We start from the raw sequence: 18,840 nt of genomic DNA on the forward strand, positions 1-18,840 counted from the left end.
CTCACCACGTACTTGTTAACGATTGTCATGGAGAGAAAAAATACCTTGAAATGCCCCATGATCGACCCCATGTCATATACATTTCTTTTATCATTATTTTTCCACTTTTGTTTGAGGTTTTGCTGTGCATACTGTAAGCTTACCTTTTGTTATTAAACAGTTTGAGTATCACAGATGCACAAACTAAAATAATATCTTAAGTAAGTCTAATACTGAACTCTTCTGTCTCTATAATTTCTCCAAAAGAAGGTACTGCCAAAATAAGCACTGAGTTTCTGATTTATTTCTAATGTGCCATCGGTGCAAACCTGCATATGCCATTTGTTTTGGCTGTGAGGAAAATGTCTAGCCAGGATTTGATATAATTTTACATCCACTGTTTTGTTGTGTTGGGCATAATACAGTGTAATATTTTTCTGTTAATTATACCACAAAGTGAATCATAATAAAACAAGCATAAAAAGCACAAATATGAGCTGGGGTTTGTTCTGGTCTGGCAAAGACTTGCTGACTTGGTTTGAGACAAATGGGTATTTCCCAAAGGAGCAGTTTTACTCATCCTATTTTCTTGCTTGTGTCAAACAGTATATTTATGTTATACAACTACATATGCAAGCACTGATGACAATAATACAAAAAATACTTTACAATTTCTTACTATTTTTGCTACATTAAAATCCTTATATTCCCTTGTATAGTAATTTACTTCATTAAGTTGTTGAGAGTCACTAATCCTTCAGAAGGCTGAGAGTGAACCAATTGATCTAATGGATTTAAAAGTGTCAATGTTGTCATGGCAGCAGAAGCCAACTGTCAGACCAGGTTATGGCATTTCAAGGTTAACTTCCTCTGGACCAGACACAGGACAATAAAACATGTCAATATTGTTTTAGTCCTACCTCAAATTAAAAGCTAAATAATTCAGTCAATGATATAATGGAGTTGACTTGAAACATAGCATCCCGTTATTAAGAGTAGTATCTGTGTAGGCATCTTGAAGATCGGGAGAAATCTTGTATCAATGTCTAGTCTAGTTATAACATCTTGCAATATTCCTTAAGAATAACAATAGGCTATATTTCTATTTGAACAATCTAGACTGAATACTAAACAGTCTTTCTTCTCTGGAGGTATTAACAGCTGTATAAAATATGGTTGGAAAGCAAACATGTGCGGCAGTGCCAGTGCATATATGTGTGAAGGAGAGAGTCATTTGCCTCAGACAGTTAAGCGCCAACAAAGAAGTCTGATTCATTTGCATACTTTGATGTGCTTAAAAGCCCATATACACCCACTCCTCCATTTCTGTAGGCTCTCCCTTCTGTCCAAAGTGCTCTGAGCGAGGCAGAGGTGACGTCACCTGTCTGTGCTGGGCCCATTGTCTGCACTGTGTGAATGTGTAATGAGTATCTCTGTGCACAGAGCCTCAGATAATCTAATTAACTGCATAGATATGTCAGGTGCTGTCACTATGTTTAGTGGCTATTACCTTTGCATAAGTGTGCTGCTGCTCACTAAGGGAACACCGATATTCTGTGTAGACTCAGAACAATGGACAAAATGTTAAAGAAAACCACAATCAGAGACAGTTTGAAAAGGTGCCCTGTCAGTGCAGCTGGCATTTTGCTCAGCAGGGAGCAATGTAGACTGTCTACAGTGAGACCCTTACGACAGGAGCAGGTCCATGGAGACCCCACAGGACGTCCTATAGCACACACCTGACAGGGGCGTCTGCAGAGAGCCTATTACACATGTCAGCCTGCTAAGCACTGCAGCCAGTCTATGACAGGCTTTCCCTTTTGCTCTAAAAAATATCATATTCTTAACAATACAGGAAATTAGATTTTCATGTTGGATATAATATATATAGTCTGTTTGTTGGTGTTTAATTTAAGCAATATAAGAATGAATTGATAAAGGGTTTAGATGCAGCAGCACTGCCACCCTTAGGAAACATGCTGCTATAACATTGCTACTATATACAGCACATGACATTTATCATGTTTTTCTTCTTTTTGTCAGAATAAAGCTCTAAAGAAAATGAATGTGAGTAACATATAAAAACTCTTTTTTAAATTATTAGATTTAATTACTAACTATTATACCTGATGTTTAGTCCAGTGTGGTGGTTCCTTGATGCAAGCAGTAATTGCATCACACTAATGTGGAGAAGTACAAACAACAATTGTATCTTGATTAAACAAAACACATTTGATATATTCATTTTACACTGAAGATTGACTGATTATGGTAAAAGTGCAGTGACAAGTAACAGCCAAAAATCTCAGTTATTTGGTGAAAGTTCATGAAGATTCACATGTGCAGTTCAGAGAGTCCTCTTCATCCGGTGTTGGATACCGGAGTAATGCTGCACTCCGGGATTTGTTTAGCAGCAATGATTCAGTCTCAGTACTCTCAGAGCTGGAAGACAAAGAGATGTTTGAATATTAGGCAGATGTTAAGCACTTTACAAAGACATTTTAAGATTATATTACTATTATACATGTACATTGAAATAACAATACTGAACAATAATGTGGGTACTTGTTCCACTATAAGTAAGTGACAAAATCTAACATCAAAAAGATTCCATAAATAATATCTTGTACCCTAATTTTTATTTCTTTCTTTTTGGATTTTGATAGTTTATAAAAAATTACATCGTGCACATTTTATGGTACACCTGTCTGGCTTAACTAATGATACATGAATCAGATGTTATGTCCAAAAGGTTACTCAGCACTCTACCTCTAATAATACCACTGAAATATATATTTGTTGATAAGAGCAGTGGATTCTTATATCGCTGTACCTGTCTGAATCACAGTCACAGGCCAGGCCCATGTTTTTGTGCAGCTCTTCGTCTGAGTGGAAGCGTCTGAGGCCACAGCGCTGCACGGCCTGGGCCACAGAGAATGGGGTCCTCCCTTCAGCGCATGCCTCCATTTTGTTCACACTGAGCTGAGACTGGAGGAAGAGGTGCAGACAGCTGTCGGATAAGAGTAGGGGGCTTTGAAGGATCCTGTACAGAAGAGACAGGAGATCACATCGCTTTGTAACAACTGCTAAATAATTCAGCTTAAGGTCGTTAATTGTTAATTTCTCTATGTGCAGCCATAAAGAGAGACCAGATTATAGTTTATGTCCCTGTATTCAGAGACATACATATGAAAAAGGCAAACAAAAATAAAAAAAAAAAAAAAAAATTGCCTAGTGTTAATAAATACTATGGTGGACAAAACATATTTTTTTCCTTTCTATTGACTCAGACCTTTGATTCTGGTTCCGAAAAGATCATACTTTTATGATGACTTGGTTTAGTCCTTGCTCAATTTTAATATTTTCATATTTTTTTAAATTTAACTTTTTGATTTCTTAAAAGTACATCTAGATGAGTCAAAATATTAAAAGAAGGCTTTTTATGATGACCTTTGATTACATGTGTGATTATATGGTTACAGGATATTACACAGAGCGTGTATTTCTTATTTATTTTTCAGTTTAATGTGTATTATTTATTATTACTACTATAGCTATTATTATTATTATAATAAAGAGCTGAGTCAGATTGGTAGAGGAATATATAACAGCTGGCTGGACTGTTTGATGCAGAGTCTAGAACAAATACCAGGGGTTTCCTATCTTGTGTGGTAACAGGGACATGGACATTGTGATTCGTCAGCTGCTATTGTGCAAAACCATGTCAAAGTGCAGCATTGATCCATGAGCTCACACTTACTGCTCTAGAAACCTCTGCAGCCCCTTCATTCTCTCTGTGATCTGACGTGCGTTGTTCAGGCTGAAGAAAGGGTTCTTTGGGGGCAACTGTGGAAGCTCGATCCTGCAAAACATGTAACATATTTTTTACTCAAATATTCTAGTGAAATCAAAGTGAAAGCTTTTTATGGTGAGGTGCACTCACATAAGCAGGGAATTTGCTTCTAGTTTTTGTCTGAGCCATACAAACTCACTGTATCTTCGTCTCACACTGGATATTTTCTTTGTGAAGCTAACACTGTCGGTCTGGAAGAGGGCAAAGGTTTAATACACAACAGTAGGATGTTTATATATATATAAATATATACATACATATATAGTACTCACATGGAGACAGATTTCATAGTCGATGTAGGCATGCCAAAAGTCATTCTTCTGAATCCTTGGGTCGCGAACCCAAACGCTGATTGTCTGCTGCATGGAAAAGGCAGAGGAGACACTGACACATGGAGTGCACAGTACAACAAATAGGAGAAAAGGAAGTTGTTTTTGTGCATGGAAAGAGGAAGGGCTTTTGGAGAGGCAGGCAAAAATCAAGAACGGAAACTCGCAAAAATATCCATACTTGCAACAGATTTTACACAATACAGTAAGCCAGTGCAATTTGAACTAAATGAATTAAATTATAAAAAGCTTTACTTTCTGAACATTTTCTTACTTGTTTTGTGCTGTTGTCTTCTGTCATATTCCATATTCCAAAAAACTGAGATTGTGATGATGTCAGTGAACTTCATTTTAATGTTTTATTGTCCATGAACAAAGGTTTCAGAAACACATGGCTGCTGGAGCTCCTCCCCTCACAGGCTGCAGTGAAAAACTTCCAACTCATAAACAACAAACATGGCACGTGTGCGTGTGCCAACTTGTCCCCATTAACATCAATAACCACATGACTTTTACTGTGGTGTAAATTATGTGTGAAACCTCTAATAAGAGTCAACATTAACAAAACACTGAAATATTAAATGGTTAATTAATCAATCACATTATAGGCATAGTCAATCTAAAATGACTCATTAAACTGTATGGACGAGAAAATATACTGCCGTTTGAAAACCTACCTACCAGACCCACATTTTCTAAAATATGCAAGTCAATAATTTGCCTTAGTTTTTAATGACACTTTTTGACATTAAGCCACTAGCTACCGGTAATAATTGATCCATAATTGTTGATAGGGTGACGTATTATTAACTTATAAACAACCAGAATGTACATCCCACTGATAAACCAACTTACTAAAAGAAAAACAAAAAACTCCAAAAATATAATAGATGCACAAAGTATTTTATTCACAAACATTCACAGATCCATGGTCAACAGTAGTAGGTTGGTTACATTAAAATCAGTAGCAGGTTGAATTCCTGGACAAATCAGAACAGAGGTCCCATAACACTGATGGGAGAGGTTAAAACAGGTAGTCACATTTACCTGAAGCTACAGGAAGACAATGCCCTGTAAATCCAACAGGCGGTCGCTAAAGTGCTTCAATTAAACAATCCCTTTAACCTTCATATGACTGGCCAATTTTATGTGTAACGCCAAAGGGGCATTCACGCAGCCAATTATCTTTTACCATCTTCCTTTTAATAATTTTTGGTAAATAGCTGCAAATTGAAACTAGGGATTTTCTGCTGAGTAATGTTTTACAAAATTACACATTAACCATAAAGGTCACACAGTAACACTGCGAGATACAGTAAAAACTAAGGTTATAAATGGACACAAGTTAAACAACAGTGAAAAGGTTACAGTGTCTCGAGGCACAGCAGTTAGATCAGTCAGACTACTCACTAAACAACGAAGGACTCCTCACTCTGCAGCATTCTTGTAACAAGACGTGGGTGATATAGACAAAAATGAATATTACCATTATATTTTATGATTATGATCACAATATTAGGATACCCATCTGAAATGTGCCAAATTGTGCCTGCAATTTTTGTGGATGGGGATCAAACATCATAGAAAACATGAATAAACTGTAAAATTTACCAGAAAAGGGCAAAATTAACAGAATTATTTGAAAGATTACACAGCAACAATTTTAGACTTAATATTGAAATTTTGTTTATCTCCAAAACAATATGCGATATTATCCATTTTTAGATACATCTCCCACCTCTAATTGTAAGTAAATACAACTACAGGGTAAATGCTTGTTTGGGTTCAAAAACACCACATATCCACAGTGATTGTGTCTCCTACATGACGACACAAACATGAGCTGCTACAGGTTAGTCTGCCCCAAATAAACACAACTGTTAGTTTTGGTCTCATCACATTCCCATCAAAATGTTCCATCGACCTCCAAGCACCATGGGATACATAGCACCATCTCTACCCAATATCTATGCCCCATCTCCTGGGATTTAAGTTTCTCACACCTGCCACCACACTGCTCCTCCACTGGGATGTTAGCTCACACAGCGGGACCATTTGTGCTCTAGAGGGGCATTAGATGAAGGGTAAACTGAGCTTCGAGTGCAGGAGCAGGTGAGTTCTGCTTTGCACCATGATAGCCTGTCTTACTGTTCGTCTTCGCTGCAGTGCCACGTCAGCTTCTGCTCGTAGAAGTTGATGACCACCTGAGGACAGCGGGCACTCACCTCACGCGCCGGGAGTAAAGCCACATCCTCAGAGTTTTTCCTACAGAAGAAATAATACTATGAGCAACAGTGTTTCAGAATAATTAAAATTTGGTCTACATGAACATGAAATAACATCCATAATTTTACCCTTACAGCCCCAAACGACAGTATAAAGGCCTAATATTGATTTCTTCTTTATAATTTTTTTGACCAGAGCTGACTTTTTTATCTAGAAAGAACAAAGTTCACATTGAAAACATAAATTAAAAACAAATATTATCTAACTAGCTGCAACTGTATTAAAGGTAACTTTTTCAAGTGGAGTGTGGGTCACTTGCTTGTTTCCGTGGAGATATTAATGCTCTGTCAGGAATGTTTAATTGTATGGCTAGACAAGCAGGTGACGCTACCAGAGCAAGTTATAGATTAGATCTGTGAAAATGTGATTCTGAGTGTTTTTTAAGGAATTACTGGGCAATAACTTTTACACCATAAATTTAACAAGCAGGTAACAGACCCTCCAGAAGAAAAGTTACATAGTACACCTTTAACTACGCACAAGAATGCAACTTCAAAACTAAAACTTAATAAATTATTAATTACTTTTCACTGATGGAACACAGACAGTCTACGTCAATAAATCAAAATCATATTACAAGAAAGGCAAGGCCACGGATTGATCCAGATTTCACACTGGTTGGGATTACATCAGTTATTTTTGAAAACAAAAATAAGGAAGCAGCAGCATTACCATTTGACTAAAAACATGAGTTCTCCTCTTCGGTCTGTGGAGCCGATGATGCATTCAGGCTCCTGACGAGGGCTCAGGTGAGACTTGGAGTCCGACAGCTCAGCATTTGGCTGGAGGACGCAGGTGTCAGTCTGATGCTGAGACTGCAGACAGGTCTGCAGCGACGACAAGGACAAAAGGACACATGATTTAGAAAAGAAAAAGGATGTAATAGGTTCAACCAGATCACAATACTCTTCAAGCATCTAGTGGTGGGCGACACTGATGAAAGGTAAGGCACAATTCGTACACAAAGTAATTCACAGCATTTAATTCATTGTAACACATAATTCATTGCAAAGTAATTCAATGCATGTAGCAATACAATGGCGTGGCTAGTCATCATGCAATCAAGCATATATGACTGCTTGATTGCATGATGACTAGCCACGCCAGAACTGAGATAGGAAAAAGGGCTTTTGACTATTTTGCTTCACAAAAATGGAATATGTTCTTGAACAAGCAAAATGGGACACTTTGATGCCACAAATGCAATTTAACAATCTGGTAACAAACATTTACACTCACAGCTGCACCGTTTTTTAATGTTTTAAAAGGGACCTATGTACTTTGTTTTGTTTGTATTTTTTCTGTATTTGAACAGGGCACCCATGAAAAAGAGAGTCTAAGTGCTCTCATTGCACTCTCCCTGTTTAAAGAAAAAATAAATAAATAAAACAGTAATAGTAGTAGTACAAGTAATAGCAATAGTAATTGTAGTAATAGTAATAGTAATCATAGTAGTAGTACCAGTCTGCTGCAAACTCCATCTTTGAAACTGGGAAATACTCAGCATTTGAAATCACTCAACTTCATTATGGGAACTTCCACAAATACACCACACATTGATATTCTCCAGCCCCATACACTATAAACAGTACTCACAATTTCGGTCTCTTGCTCTGTCATCTCTTCCTTTGGTATGATTTCACCCTGATCCTCTTCAGAGTTCTCAGTCAGATGTGCGTTTTTGACAAGGAAAGCTTCAATGAGTTCAGGGCAGTCCAGGTTGTCTTCAGGCTCCCATGTGTTGTCAGCACTGTAACCACAACACAAATACATTATAAGGACAAGGCTACTCACATAACATAGGTCTATTCTCCTATTAATAGAATGATATCTGACTTACTCTGTGAATCCTTTCCACTTTAGAAAGTACTCTACTCTTCCGTTGGAGACCCGACGGCGTATTATTTTTTCTACAACAAACTCCTGGACGACAGACGAGTCCTCAGTCTTCCTCTGTTTGGCTGTCTGCTTCTTTCGCATCTTTAAAACACAAAACAAACATAACTTTAATATGAATTAGTATTTTTGGATTATTGAACAACCAGTCTGGATAGTTTATGGATCTATTCTAAAGCATACCGTCAAACTATTCCAGGAGCAGTTTAACTTTTGCAATAGAAGTTAGGACTTCTCATACATGTCTTACTATTGGCAAAGACTAGGTTATATAAATTCACTCCTTAATAACTACACAATAATGCTTTTGCTATGCATGTTGACAAAACACTGGCTACTTTATTAGTTTCTTGGAATACACATCGACAACAGTAATGTGTCAAGAAAGCAATTTATACACTAGCCCCTTCCAATTTGAAAACACAAAGATGGCAGTGTCCAGTGTGTTGTCCTTCAGACATGTAGTGACAGTGCTCCACCTGCTGTTCCCCCAAAACGCACGACTCTGCTGCACCGGTATCACGCGCAACATGTTTTAAGACACGTGCATAGCTCATACTTGTCATAATGGCATAGATAGATGCGTAAAGATCGGAGTGAATCGCCTGTGCCTGCTAGACAACACGCCACAACAACAGTCAAGCACGTACGCTTTTTATTCTCGGTGGACAGCGGCTGCTCGGCTCGCCTCTCTGTTCTGTTTTGGAAGCTGTCGCAGGAAAACTACACACAAACAATGCGCCGTGTCCGTCTGCTTCTTTGGCGAGCTACACCGCGCTGCTGCGATCTGTTTACAAGCGACAGACAACTTTTCATGAATAAGTTAAAATTAAAGATGGCCGTGTTGGATGCTCGGAGGAAGTGGTTGCCAAGGGAAAAGGTCATGCCAGGAAAAACCGAGGAGACACGACGGGGACGAGCCAAGGCGCACGGGCGACCAATGAGAGCGCAGTCCGCGTGGCCGTCCCATGCAGTGGTCTGGAACTGCTCTGCCACCCATGGGTGTCAGGTGGATATGACAGGGAGCTGTGGCTATTACATCCTCTAAGTGATTTTAGAGTTGGAGAGTTGTAAGTATAAAGTAAAACATTGTCAGTAGGCTACATAAAAGCCACCATAGACACATCAAAACACACATTAACTTTTTTATAGAACTCTTTTAAATGGGTTACTAGACGTGGCCTTTATAGTCCAGTATTCAGTGTTATTTTATTATTCTCATGCTTCAAGGTGTTGGTAAAAGACCCAGACAAACTTTCCCTGTAATAGCCCTATACCAACAATTATACAATTATATACAATATACATTTATATTATACAATTATGCTGTTTTTGCAATAAATTACTATCTTGGGGAAATTAAAGAATTGTACATTTATCATGGTTAAAATATGTGAGCATTTTACAATGCATTTTTCAGAGTTACAGGCCTAGAGTTTTTATTCAGTTCATAGTCCACAGTCTGGTTTTACGCGTGGTTTTCTCGGAAGGATGTGTTCTCTTTCGAGTCCTGAGCCACACTGAACAAACCAGACCTCCCTCGCCGCTGGGGCTTTGATTGACAGGTCATTCCTAACCAATGAGAGCTGCTCTGGCCTCGTTTAGCCAAAAGAGGCAGGACTGTGTTCCCCTTCCCACTGCAGGATTTGCGGAGTTGCTGCAACTGCATTAACAGATGCATACACTAGATGGCGATGTCACTCCAGATGTTTATGGTTGCACTGAGAGAGAAAAAGAGAGAGAGAGCATGAGATACAGAGAGAGAGAGAATGTGTGAGTGTGGGGTGTGTGTGTGTGTGTGTGTGTGGGGGGGGGTGTGTGTGTGTGTGTGTGTGTGTGTGTATGAGAGAGAGACAGAGAGAGAGAGAGAGAGAGTGCGTGTGAGAGGGAGAGAGACAGAGAGAGAGAGAGTGAGTGTGTGTGAGAGGGAGAGAGAGACAGAGAGAGAGTGTGTGTGTGAGAGAGAGACAGAGAGAGACAGAGAGAGGGAGAGAGAGAGAGAGACAGAGAGATGTCATCTAGCAATCAAGCAATTTTTAAGACTGAAAATACCATATCTGCATGAGTTTACTTCTCTGGTAGATGATCCGTCACCTGCTTGTCACAATGGAGATGTTATTGTTTTGTCTGGAATGTTCCACAGTATAGCATTAAAAGTACCACTTTATGGTCCTGTATTCTTTTCATTTCAAACAAAACATTTGCCAGTGAAATATGTTTTTTTTCTAATTCACTTTTAAGGGCAACTTAAGAATTGAAATAACCTATTGCATTGTGCTGCATGTAATAGCCTCTGATGTGTTATTTTGTCTCTGATTCTTTTTCATCTTCAAGGCCGAGTTACATAACACTGACTTGAACTCTACGTTAATTTCCTGTAACAGAAAACAGCAGAGCATACTCTATAGAGACCTGATTAAAAGCTGTAAATAAACGTTTTTAAAAAGCATGTGCATTATGTGGTTTGCCATTTCTCTCATCTTTCAAAAGGTGCACATTGATCTGTGAGACTTACACGTGTACAGTAGGTTACAGTTTTCTTATTTATAGAGCGCATACGCCAGGAGATACTGGAGATGTTTTTATTGTAGTCCTTGATAACAATGTGGTGAGTTTGCTCTGATTAATTATTCATGCTATTTTGAAGCTGTAAGCAAAAACTAAACCACAGCTCCCATGCTCAGCTCCCAGTGTCAGTGCACTAAGTAACTTTGCTCATTTAGGGCACATCATGTGCTTATCTCTATGGAGATATTATTGCTCTACCTGGATTGTTACACAGTATGGCATTAAATCTCCATTAAGATAAGCAGGACAGGGGACCAAGTCAGATCTGTGAAGAGGCGAGCCAACTCACAGTAAAAATGCATGTTTTCAAGGTAAATTTGAGCTGTAAAGCCACCTGTACTAACATAAATGCAAAAGAAGATTCATGCCATACTATAGAACATTCTCGGCACTGCAATAATAGCTTCAAGTTGACTTTTGCTCTCTAATGGAAATATGTTCTCTGCATTTGAACCATCCAGGAGGAGTGGGCAACCACCTTGTCAGGGGCCCATCTTCATTTTGAGGCCGATGGAAGTATGCAGCTGCTGATTTATTATGTAAAGTGCCACATGTTTTGGGGCTTCAAACCCAGGACCTTCTTGCTGTAAGGTGAGATTACTAACTTCTTTGCCACTATGACACATCAGACATTAAAGGGATAGTGCTATGCTGTGTGTAGCCTATGCCAAGATCACAGTGGAGCATGTGTTATCTGCCAAACAACCTGACCATGCCCCCTGACCCCTTTCTGCCAGACCTTTTGGGGTTTTAGGGCCCGTTTCTATAGAAACCATTGGCCTAATAGAGTTGAGCTGTGGCTGTTGGCGCTGCAATGACATTAATGTAAGAGGCAAGGACCTGTCTGGATTTATTGCTCGACTGCACGGATCATTATGGCTTGTTAACAGAATCCACTCTGAGAAAGTCGGTAAGTGCAAGGTGGGTCTGTTTGGAGGCTGTCGACACAATGAAAAATATGAAGGAATTTGGAAATTTTTGAAATCTGCCTCTTTTATTTGGTGGAATTTACAGCAGATGTGTCCTTCCTGGGAAGTAGCATATACCTGTGAGAATACTTGTGGTTGTTTCAGATTTTGCAGCTGGCACTTTGCATCTATTCTTGTTTAAAGTTAAAATCACTATCCTAATCTGAGTTTATGAATTTTTTTTATCATGTGTTGTTAATACAAAGTAGCCTATTTGTAAGTACCACCTTGAAAATATAAGGACTAATGAAAAAACAGGACTATAACCAAATTTAACCCAGTCTAAACATAGACAAAAAATAGGCAATCCAGGATTTTTCTTTGTCTAAACCAGGGGTGTCGAACACATTTTCACCGAGAGCCACATCAGCAAAATGGCTGCTCTCAAAGGGCCAAATGTAAAATAAATCTAACTAATTTTATAACTTGTTAATTAACTGTTTTTGTATTTATTACTTATTCAAGTTACAAATATTGCATATACATTTGCCTAGATGTAAAAATATGGCTGTGTAACTGTGTACCTCCTGATAAATTGAGATTTTAAGACCCTCATACCTTTTAATTTACCCTGTCGAGGGCCACATAAAATGATGTGGAGGGCCGCATTTTGGCCCACGGCCTTGAGTTTGACACATGTGGTCTAAACTAATAAAGTCCAGCCTGAGTATCACTTCAGTGAGTGAAAACCACGTTTTAACCATTGCATTCATGCCTTAAAGCAAAATTGTCTAGATTTGTGGAGGTGTCTCATCACCACCTCCACATTAATGAAATTTGAAACTACTTTGAAACTACTTTGGGACATTTTTCATAGAGATATACCATTTAATGCCATAGTGTGGAATATTATAAATAAGAGAACATCATAATAGGCAGGTGAATAAAAACAAAAATATTAAAAAGATTTTATTTTAGTTTTTCTATCTAAAAGGTGGTAGTACTTTTAAGTGTTCTCTCCCTCTCTCTCTCTCACTCTCTCTCTCTCTGACTCTCTTTCTCTCTCTCTCTTTCTCTTTCTCTGTCTCTTTCTCTCTCTTTCTCTCTTTCTCTCCTTCTCTCTCTGACTGTCACTCTACGTCTCTGTGTCTGTCTCTCTCTCTCTCTCTCTCTTTCTTTCTTTCTTTCTTTCTTTCTCTCTTTCTCCCTCTCTCTCTCACTTTCTCTCTCTCTCCCTCCCCCCTCTCACATTCCCTCTCTCTCCCTCTCTTCTCTCTCTCTTTTTCTCTCTCTTACTATTTCTTCTCTCTCCCTCTCTCTCTCTCCCTCTCCCTCCCTCTCTCTCTCTCCCTCTCTCTCTCTTTCTCTCTTCTCTGACAGGCCACATCCACAGACCTCTTGTACAAATGTGGCTGTGTCGCAGCAGAAACATGTCCAGATGGTGGCGGCCCGCTGTGAGGAGCTGTAGGTGGAGTGACTATTGGTTTGTGTGGCTTAAACCAACCCTGACTAGACCCTTTTCACACCCGGGGGCCCCTCCGCTCCCGGTGTCAAGTCTCACGTTACACCATGTTGTTTGTCATAGCAGCAGAAGTGAAGGCTTAATAAGGACTGATATTGATGGCTGTAAGGGAAACTTCATTACACGTTTACTACATTTTGATTGAGAGCACATGGATAACAGGTACAAATCCAGTGGTGTAGTTTTTGAGTAATGACTTGAGATGCTTGTCACCAGCTCCCACATTTCTGCAAAACCCCTTGAGAAACTTAATCCTATACTTGGGTTTTCATTTTTATTATTTAGCACTAACACTGTCAATAAATCTCTTAATGGACTTTTCTGTTCTGTGCAGAAGTGGGACTTGTATAAATGTAGAGACCATAGTGCCAAGTGTTTCTCTTTTTTCTCTTTTAATACAAGATCACATGATTGTATAAGTCTAAAAAATGGCTGCACCAGAACTGAAATGGGGCTACTTTGGCTATTTTGCTTCCTAAAAATTGAATATTTAGTTATTTATTTAAGAGCAAACAAACCAAACAAAGATTTTCATTTAACTGTTGTAGTTTCCATGAATCTAAGACCCATCTCCTTCCACTTAGGATGTCCCTCTCGGCTGGGGGATTCCGTTCCACCACACGGCACCACAGGATCTGGTAACAACGTGAATGACAGGTCAATGGCACCAGACGAGTGAGTCTCATTCCCACAGGGTCAAATGTGGCCTTAAGTGAATGGGTGAAACTGAAAGGGAGAGAAAACCATCTTTGGACCTTAAAGAGCCAATACCCCCTTTTTTAAAATGTGTTCAGCATGTAGAGATTTGGTGTTTGGGGAGGGCTTTGACTATTCACAGTTTGGGATGTTGTCTGTTAAGCATTGGCTGCATTGTTGTATCTACAGATTTTAGGTGAAGCATGGTTAAACACATGGCATTGGTTGAAGTTTTGATGGATTGCTCTTTCCGGTAACATACAAAAAGATGACTGGTTTTCTTATAAACACTTGTCACATGTCCACCCTCCTTCATTCAGGGGTGAGTGGATCCCTTTTACAGCTGTCATTGTCAGACGAAAGCTAAACTTAACTCAGTGAAAACCCAATTAGACATTAGAAATAGGAGTAATGTGTTCTGTTTATTTCTGTTTGGTGTGAAGAATAATACCTTTCCCAACATTGTAATGCTGAATATTTGATTCTATGGGATCCTCGTCTCATAAAAATCAAATAAATCTTACTGACTTTTAAAGGTGCATTATGAAGCTTTTCTAGTGGAGGGTTCTCAACCTGCTTGTCTCCATGGCATGAAACATCTTCCTCTCCATGGAGACAAGCATGTGATGTCCCCATGTTACAGGTCAGATCTGTGGAGAGGCCTCATTCACAGTAAAAATCTATGTTATTCATATTTTTGATCATTATGAGCATCAATAACTGAATTGATGCCTGACAGAACATTTTAATTGTAGAACCTTCTATGCAAAGTAATTACTAGCAGGTGGTGGAAACTAACATAGTGCATCTTTAAGGTGAAGATTTGATTTTGTTATAGGACAGAGCTGTGTTCTTGCCTTCACGTTAAGCCGATCGTTGGCATATGATGTTGGTGTGCAGCTGTTGACTGTCGGCTCATATCATGTACCGCACTCCCAGCTCTCTAAATCCAGTCTGCTGACCTTTCCCTCCTGCTCTGTCTCACAGATGTAGACCCTTTGAACTCTACATGCACTCCCCAGCCAATCAGCACAGAGCGCTTGAACCCCTCCACTGCACCCCTGGGCTGCTCAAAGTGGCCCATCAAAACCCATAGATGCTGGGGATTTTTTATGTATGGCCTGGAAATCTGTCCCATTCAAAACTACTCTGATCTTGACACATTTGAAAGCGCATAGGCCCAGTGTTCATGCTCCAGCTTGGAACATATGGAGCAGAAGAATCTGGAAAGTACAAGTGTTAAACTGTTTTTGTCAGTAACTACCCTGCAACCACAGAGCAGAGGAGCAAAACATAAAGTCTGAATGATTTGTGCAGACAGACCACATTTTTAAGTTTGGGTGTAAAACAAAAATATAAAGGGGAAAAATGCTGTTTGGTGTCAGAAATACAACTTTTAGACTATCTTAGAAAATACATTTACTGTAACAATAATATAAAAACATAGTAAATGCTGATTGATAAGCTTTTAAATATACATTTTGACTATTCTATAGATTAAACACCATAAAAAGAGATGCCTAGACTTTCAACCTTCCACACTGGTTGTCTTGGAGTCCCAAATGTTGTAAAAGGATAACACTGAGAGATAGATCATAACTGAACTCAGTGATGCCCTCAAATGTAAGGACAGAACTTGAACTATTACTTTTTAATACTCCCAATGCTCTGGTTGGGGTCACATGTGGCTAATATTTGACTGACAGTTTTACTTGTGTGTAAAAATGTCTTTGCAGCTCATTTGACCACACTTGTTTTGTTTTAATCACAGTCTAAACTTGACAAAAGGTAATAGTAAAGTTACACTGTCCATGCTTGAAAATGTCACTAGGATTTGACTCTGACCAGGAGCTGATCTGGAAACCGTTACTCAGTCAGAATAAATTGTTTGCAGCTGAGAGTTGAAGAAGAAGAAGGGAGAGAGGGGGTGAGACAGAGGGGGGACACAAGCCCATGGGGGCCACACGGTGAAATCCATAGTTGGGGCTCATGCACAGGAAGCAGCCTCTTACCAGTCAGGAAATGAAGAGCTGAGCTTGAGTTTCCCCTGCACAGCTCAGATGGGCCTGGTTAAGAGTCGAGACACTGGGGCTCCAGCTTTTGTTAACATACCACCAACGTTCAGCAGCCTCTTCTGAAGGACCTTAAGTGCATGTTTAGGACTCAGAATCTATGGCCTAAGTGACATTCTCGTAACTTACAAAGCAAAAACGCTCCAGCCTTATATTCACTTAACTAGGATCCATTTCAAATAAACTTATAAGCTCTACAATCACATACTCGTTAGTAACATGCATCACTGTTAAAACATTTATTTCCCAAACTTCTCCCCTGATCTCTGCTTGTCTCTTTACAAATAACTCTAAAATGTTTGAGTATTTTTGTATTATATTGGCTGTGAATTTAGCATAAACTTTCATTTGATATACATACACCTCAATTCAGCCTCAAATACCCCCCATGCATATATAACAGTGCACTGAGGTCTTAAGTTTCTCAGACTTTCTCTTGCCCCTCCCCCTTCCGCTCTCTGGTGGGGAGCTGAGTCAGTGGTCACGATTTGAAAGAAACGTAATTTATGTGCTAGACAGGAAGCCATGTTTTATTGCTGTTATTTATGACTTTGTTTGAAAAGATAAAGAATGTTGAGTTTGATTTGTTGATAACTAAACTTTTAGCACATCACGTTTTGTGTTTACTTACTCCTTTCTGCGTATACAGTGTGGCCTATGTACAAGCGTCGTCTTCTTAAAATATTTACTTAATGTGGCAATATCATAGGAGAGAGCCATGTTGTTGTCAGTGCATAATTTATAGTGTGGGCTTGTTCAAACGTGAGAATAGCGAAGTGAAGGATTGATCTATGTACACGGGAGACAGATGCTGCAGTAGACTGTGTAGATCACGCTGTTGTCAAGGAACAAAAGGAAGAGAATTTTAAATCAGTTTCCCAAAGGATTCCTGTGCGTGAAGTGATTTTTGACTTAGACTTTTTTGATTGACAAGGGAAACGTGGACACATTAGTTCACACATTAATTAATAACTAAGACCAATATTAAATGGTAATGGAATTCTGAATAATTAAAGTAGGAATGGAAAACAGAATAATTGTGTCAAATAAGGTTCAAATATACAGACTTGTTTGTGTAAATATAATAAAGTATAGTAAATATAAAATGTATCTGGGCTTTGTACAGATGGTGAGGTGAGGATATATAGTGCAAAGTTGAAAAAGGAGGCTTCATCTGTTACATAAGGGTGAGTTGTATGGAGGATGGTATGAATGCAGTCTTGAAGTGATGTGTATGCACAATGCAGTTAAAGCTGATTCCTTATAGCCAGTTTACTTGATATATGTTTGATGTACGCTGGTTAAAGTAAAGTGTAAAAAGATTTTTTAAATTCTTCGGATGCCCCTGAAGCCGCCGGAGATACTACACCCAGCCACAAGCAGGCAGCAAAAATGTATTATATCTCCTAGGTTTATCTGAGGAAATTGTGGATTTTATTTTACCATTTTAACATAATAGCAAAAGAAAAATTGATTTTTTTTCATGGTTCATATGGATCATACCTGGATGACTGAGGGATTACACAGATATTGGAACATAGTATTGATTTTAATGCTCAACAGGAACAAATACTTATATAAAAACTATAATGCAGTCTCTAACAACAACAACAACAACAACATACTGGACTTACGCATAACGCATAACGCATTTTTTTGAGCACGCACATTTTTAACTGACTCTCAAATGAAAGGAAGAATTAGCTAGATAACCAATGTCATAAATAGCTGTACACTTCTAGGTATCATTTCAATATATTAGGAATCATGCAGGATTTTGTAACTTGCATATACATTTCCACAACATTTAGAGTTCTATTTTTTCATTTTCATTACCTTTCAAACTCTTCCGCAAATATTTATTAAGATGAACTAAAAATTTCGAAATGTATAAACGTGAAGGGCAAAGTGAGAAGCAAAAGTGTTGTTATGTGCAGCTTTCAGGGAGCAGAAGGATCAAGGCTGGACTTTGAATGGGAGCTCGTTCACCTTGGCTCACAGTGTTGAATAAACTGCCGCAGCTGCCCGCACAGAAAGAGCAAAACAACTCATGTCAGAAATGAAAAAGTTGACGTCAAATGACCATCACTGTCGCAATCTAGATTTGTTCAGTGTTACCTGTCAGGTCAGAGGTAAAACCATAAGTGTGGGTCTTACTTTTGTTGGGAAAAGTGGTAACGCAAAGTGACAGGTGTGTGAGAGTTGCACCAGCACATATTTCCTGTTTTCTTTGACACATTGGAAAGGCTGAAGCTGGCTCCATGCCCACACAAATTATATTTCTCCTGCTGTTTACAAGACCACCTCTGTGTGAAGGACGGCCCGATGATAGCCAAAATAGTCAAGGTTAGTTCATACAAATGCTGTCACAATACTACAATTTCAAATTTGGGCTCAGTAGCAATTTTGATACCATGATGATTAAAAGTACACAGATTTTTAACACAATATTATGTCATGTTCAACAAAAAGAAGAGGCATTTCTTCAATATTATCATTTCATCTTATTTTACTTCTGGTAAAGATCAAGACTAAAAAAAACTATACAGGAACTGGTTAAATTTTACCTATTTGTGTGTTTTTTTCCAATATCGATATCTCCTCAAATGATGTTTCGATTCTAGTTCGTAGAATTAATTATGTGTATGGATTTTTTTAACAGCCCTGGTTCATATTAAACAACTGAGATGTTTGTGTATCATTCTGTTCTTCATCGTCTCAGCCATTGCCA

General features: G+C 38.7%; 2 protein-coding genes across 2 annotated transcripts; both read right to left on the minus strand.

The window, feature by feature from the left end:
* Positions 1 to 2,202: 2,202 nt before the first annotated feature.
* Positions 2,203 to 4,256, minus strand: snx10b (sorting nexin 10b). The gene is made up of 5 exons (XM_033981720.2): positions 4,105 to 4,256; positions 3,923 to 4,023; positions 3,740 to 3,841; positions 2,813 to 3,022; positions 2,203 to 2,421 (listed from the first exon to the last, which is right to left on the minus strand). Exons 1-5 carry the CDS (start codon positions 4,195 to 4,197, stop codon positions 2,304 to 2,306), a joined length of 624 nt encoding a protein of 207 aa, XP_033837611.2. The 5' UTR covers positions 4,198 to 4,256; the 3' UTR covers positions 2,203 to 2,303.
* Positions 4,257 to 5,045: 789 nt separating this feature from the next.
* Positions 5,046 to 9,243, minus strand: cbx3b (chromobox homolog 3b). The gene is made up of 5 exons (XM_055228038.1): positions 8,994 to 9,243; positions 8,288 to 8,427; positions 8,044 to 8,197; positions 7,120 to 7,274; positions 5,046 to 6,426 (listed from the first exon to the last, which is right to left on the minus strand). The coding sequence occupies exons 2-5, from the start codon at positions 8,425 to 8,427 to the stop codon at positions 6,306 to 6,308; spliced, it is 570 nt and encodes a 189-aa protein (XP_055084013.1). The 5' UTR covers positions 8,994 to 9,243; the 3' UTR covers positions 5,046 to 6,305.
* Between the last annotated feature and the right edge of the window lie 9,597 nt (positions 9,244 to 18,840).

This window comes from Periophthalmus magnuspinnatus, chromosome 16 (genome assembly GCF_009829125.3).
Source record: "Periophthalmus magnuspinnatus isolate fPerMag1 chromosome 16, fPerMag1.2.pri, whole genome shotgun sequence".
Lineage (NCBI taxonomy): Eukaryota > Metazoa > Chordata > Actinopteri > Gobiiformes > Gobiidae > Periophthalmus > Periophthalmus magnuspinnatus.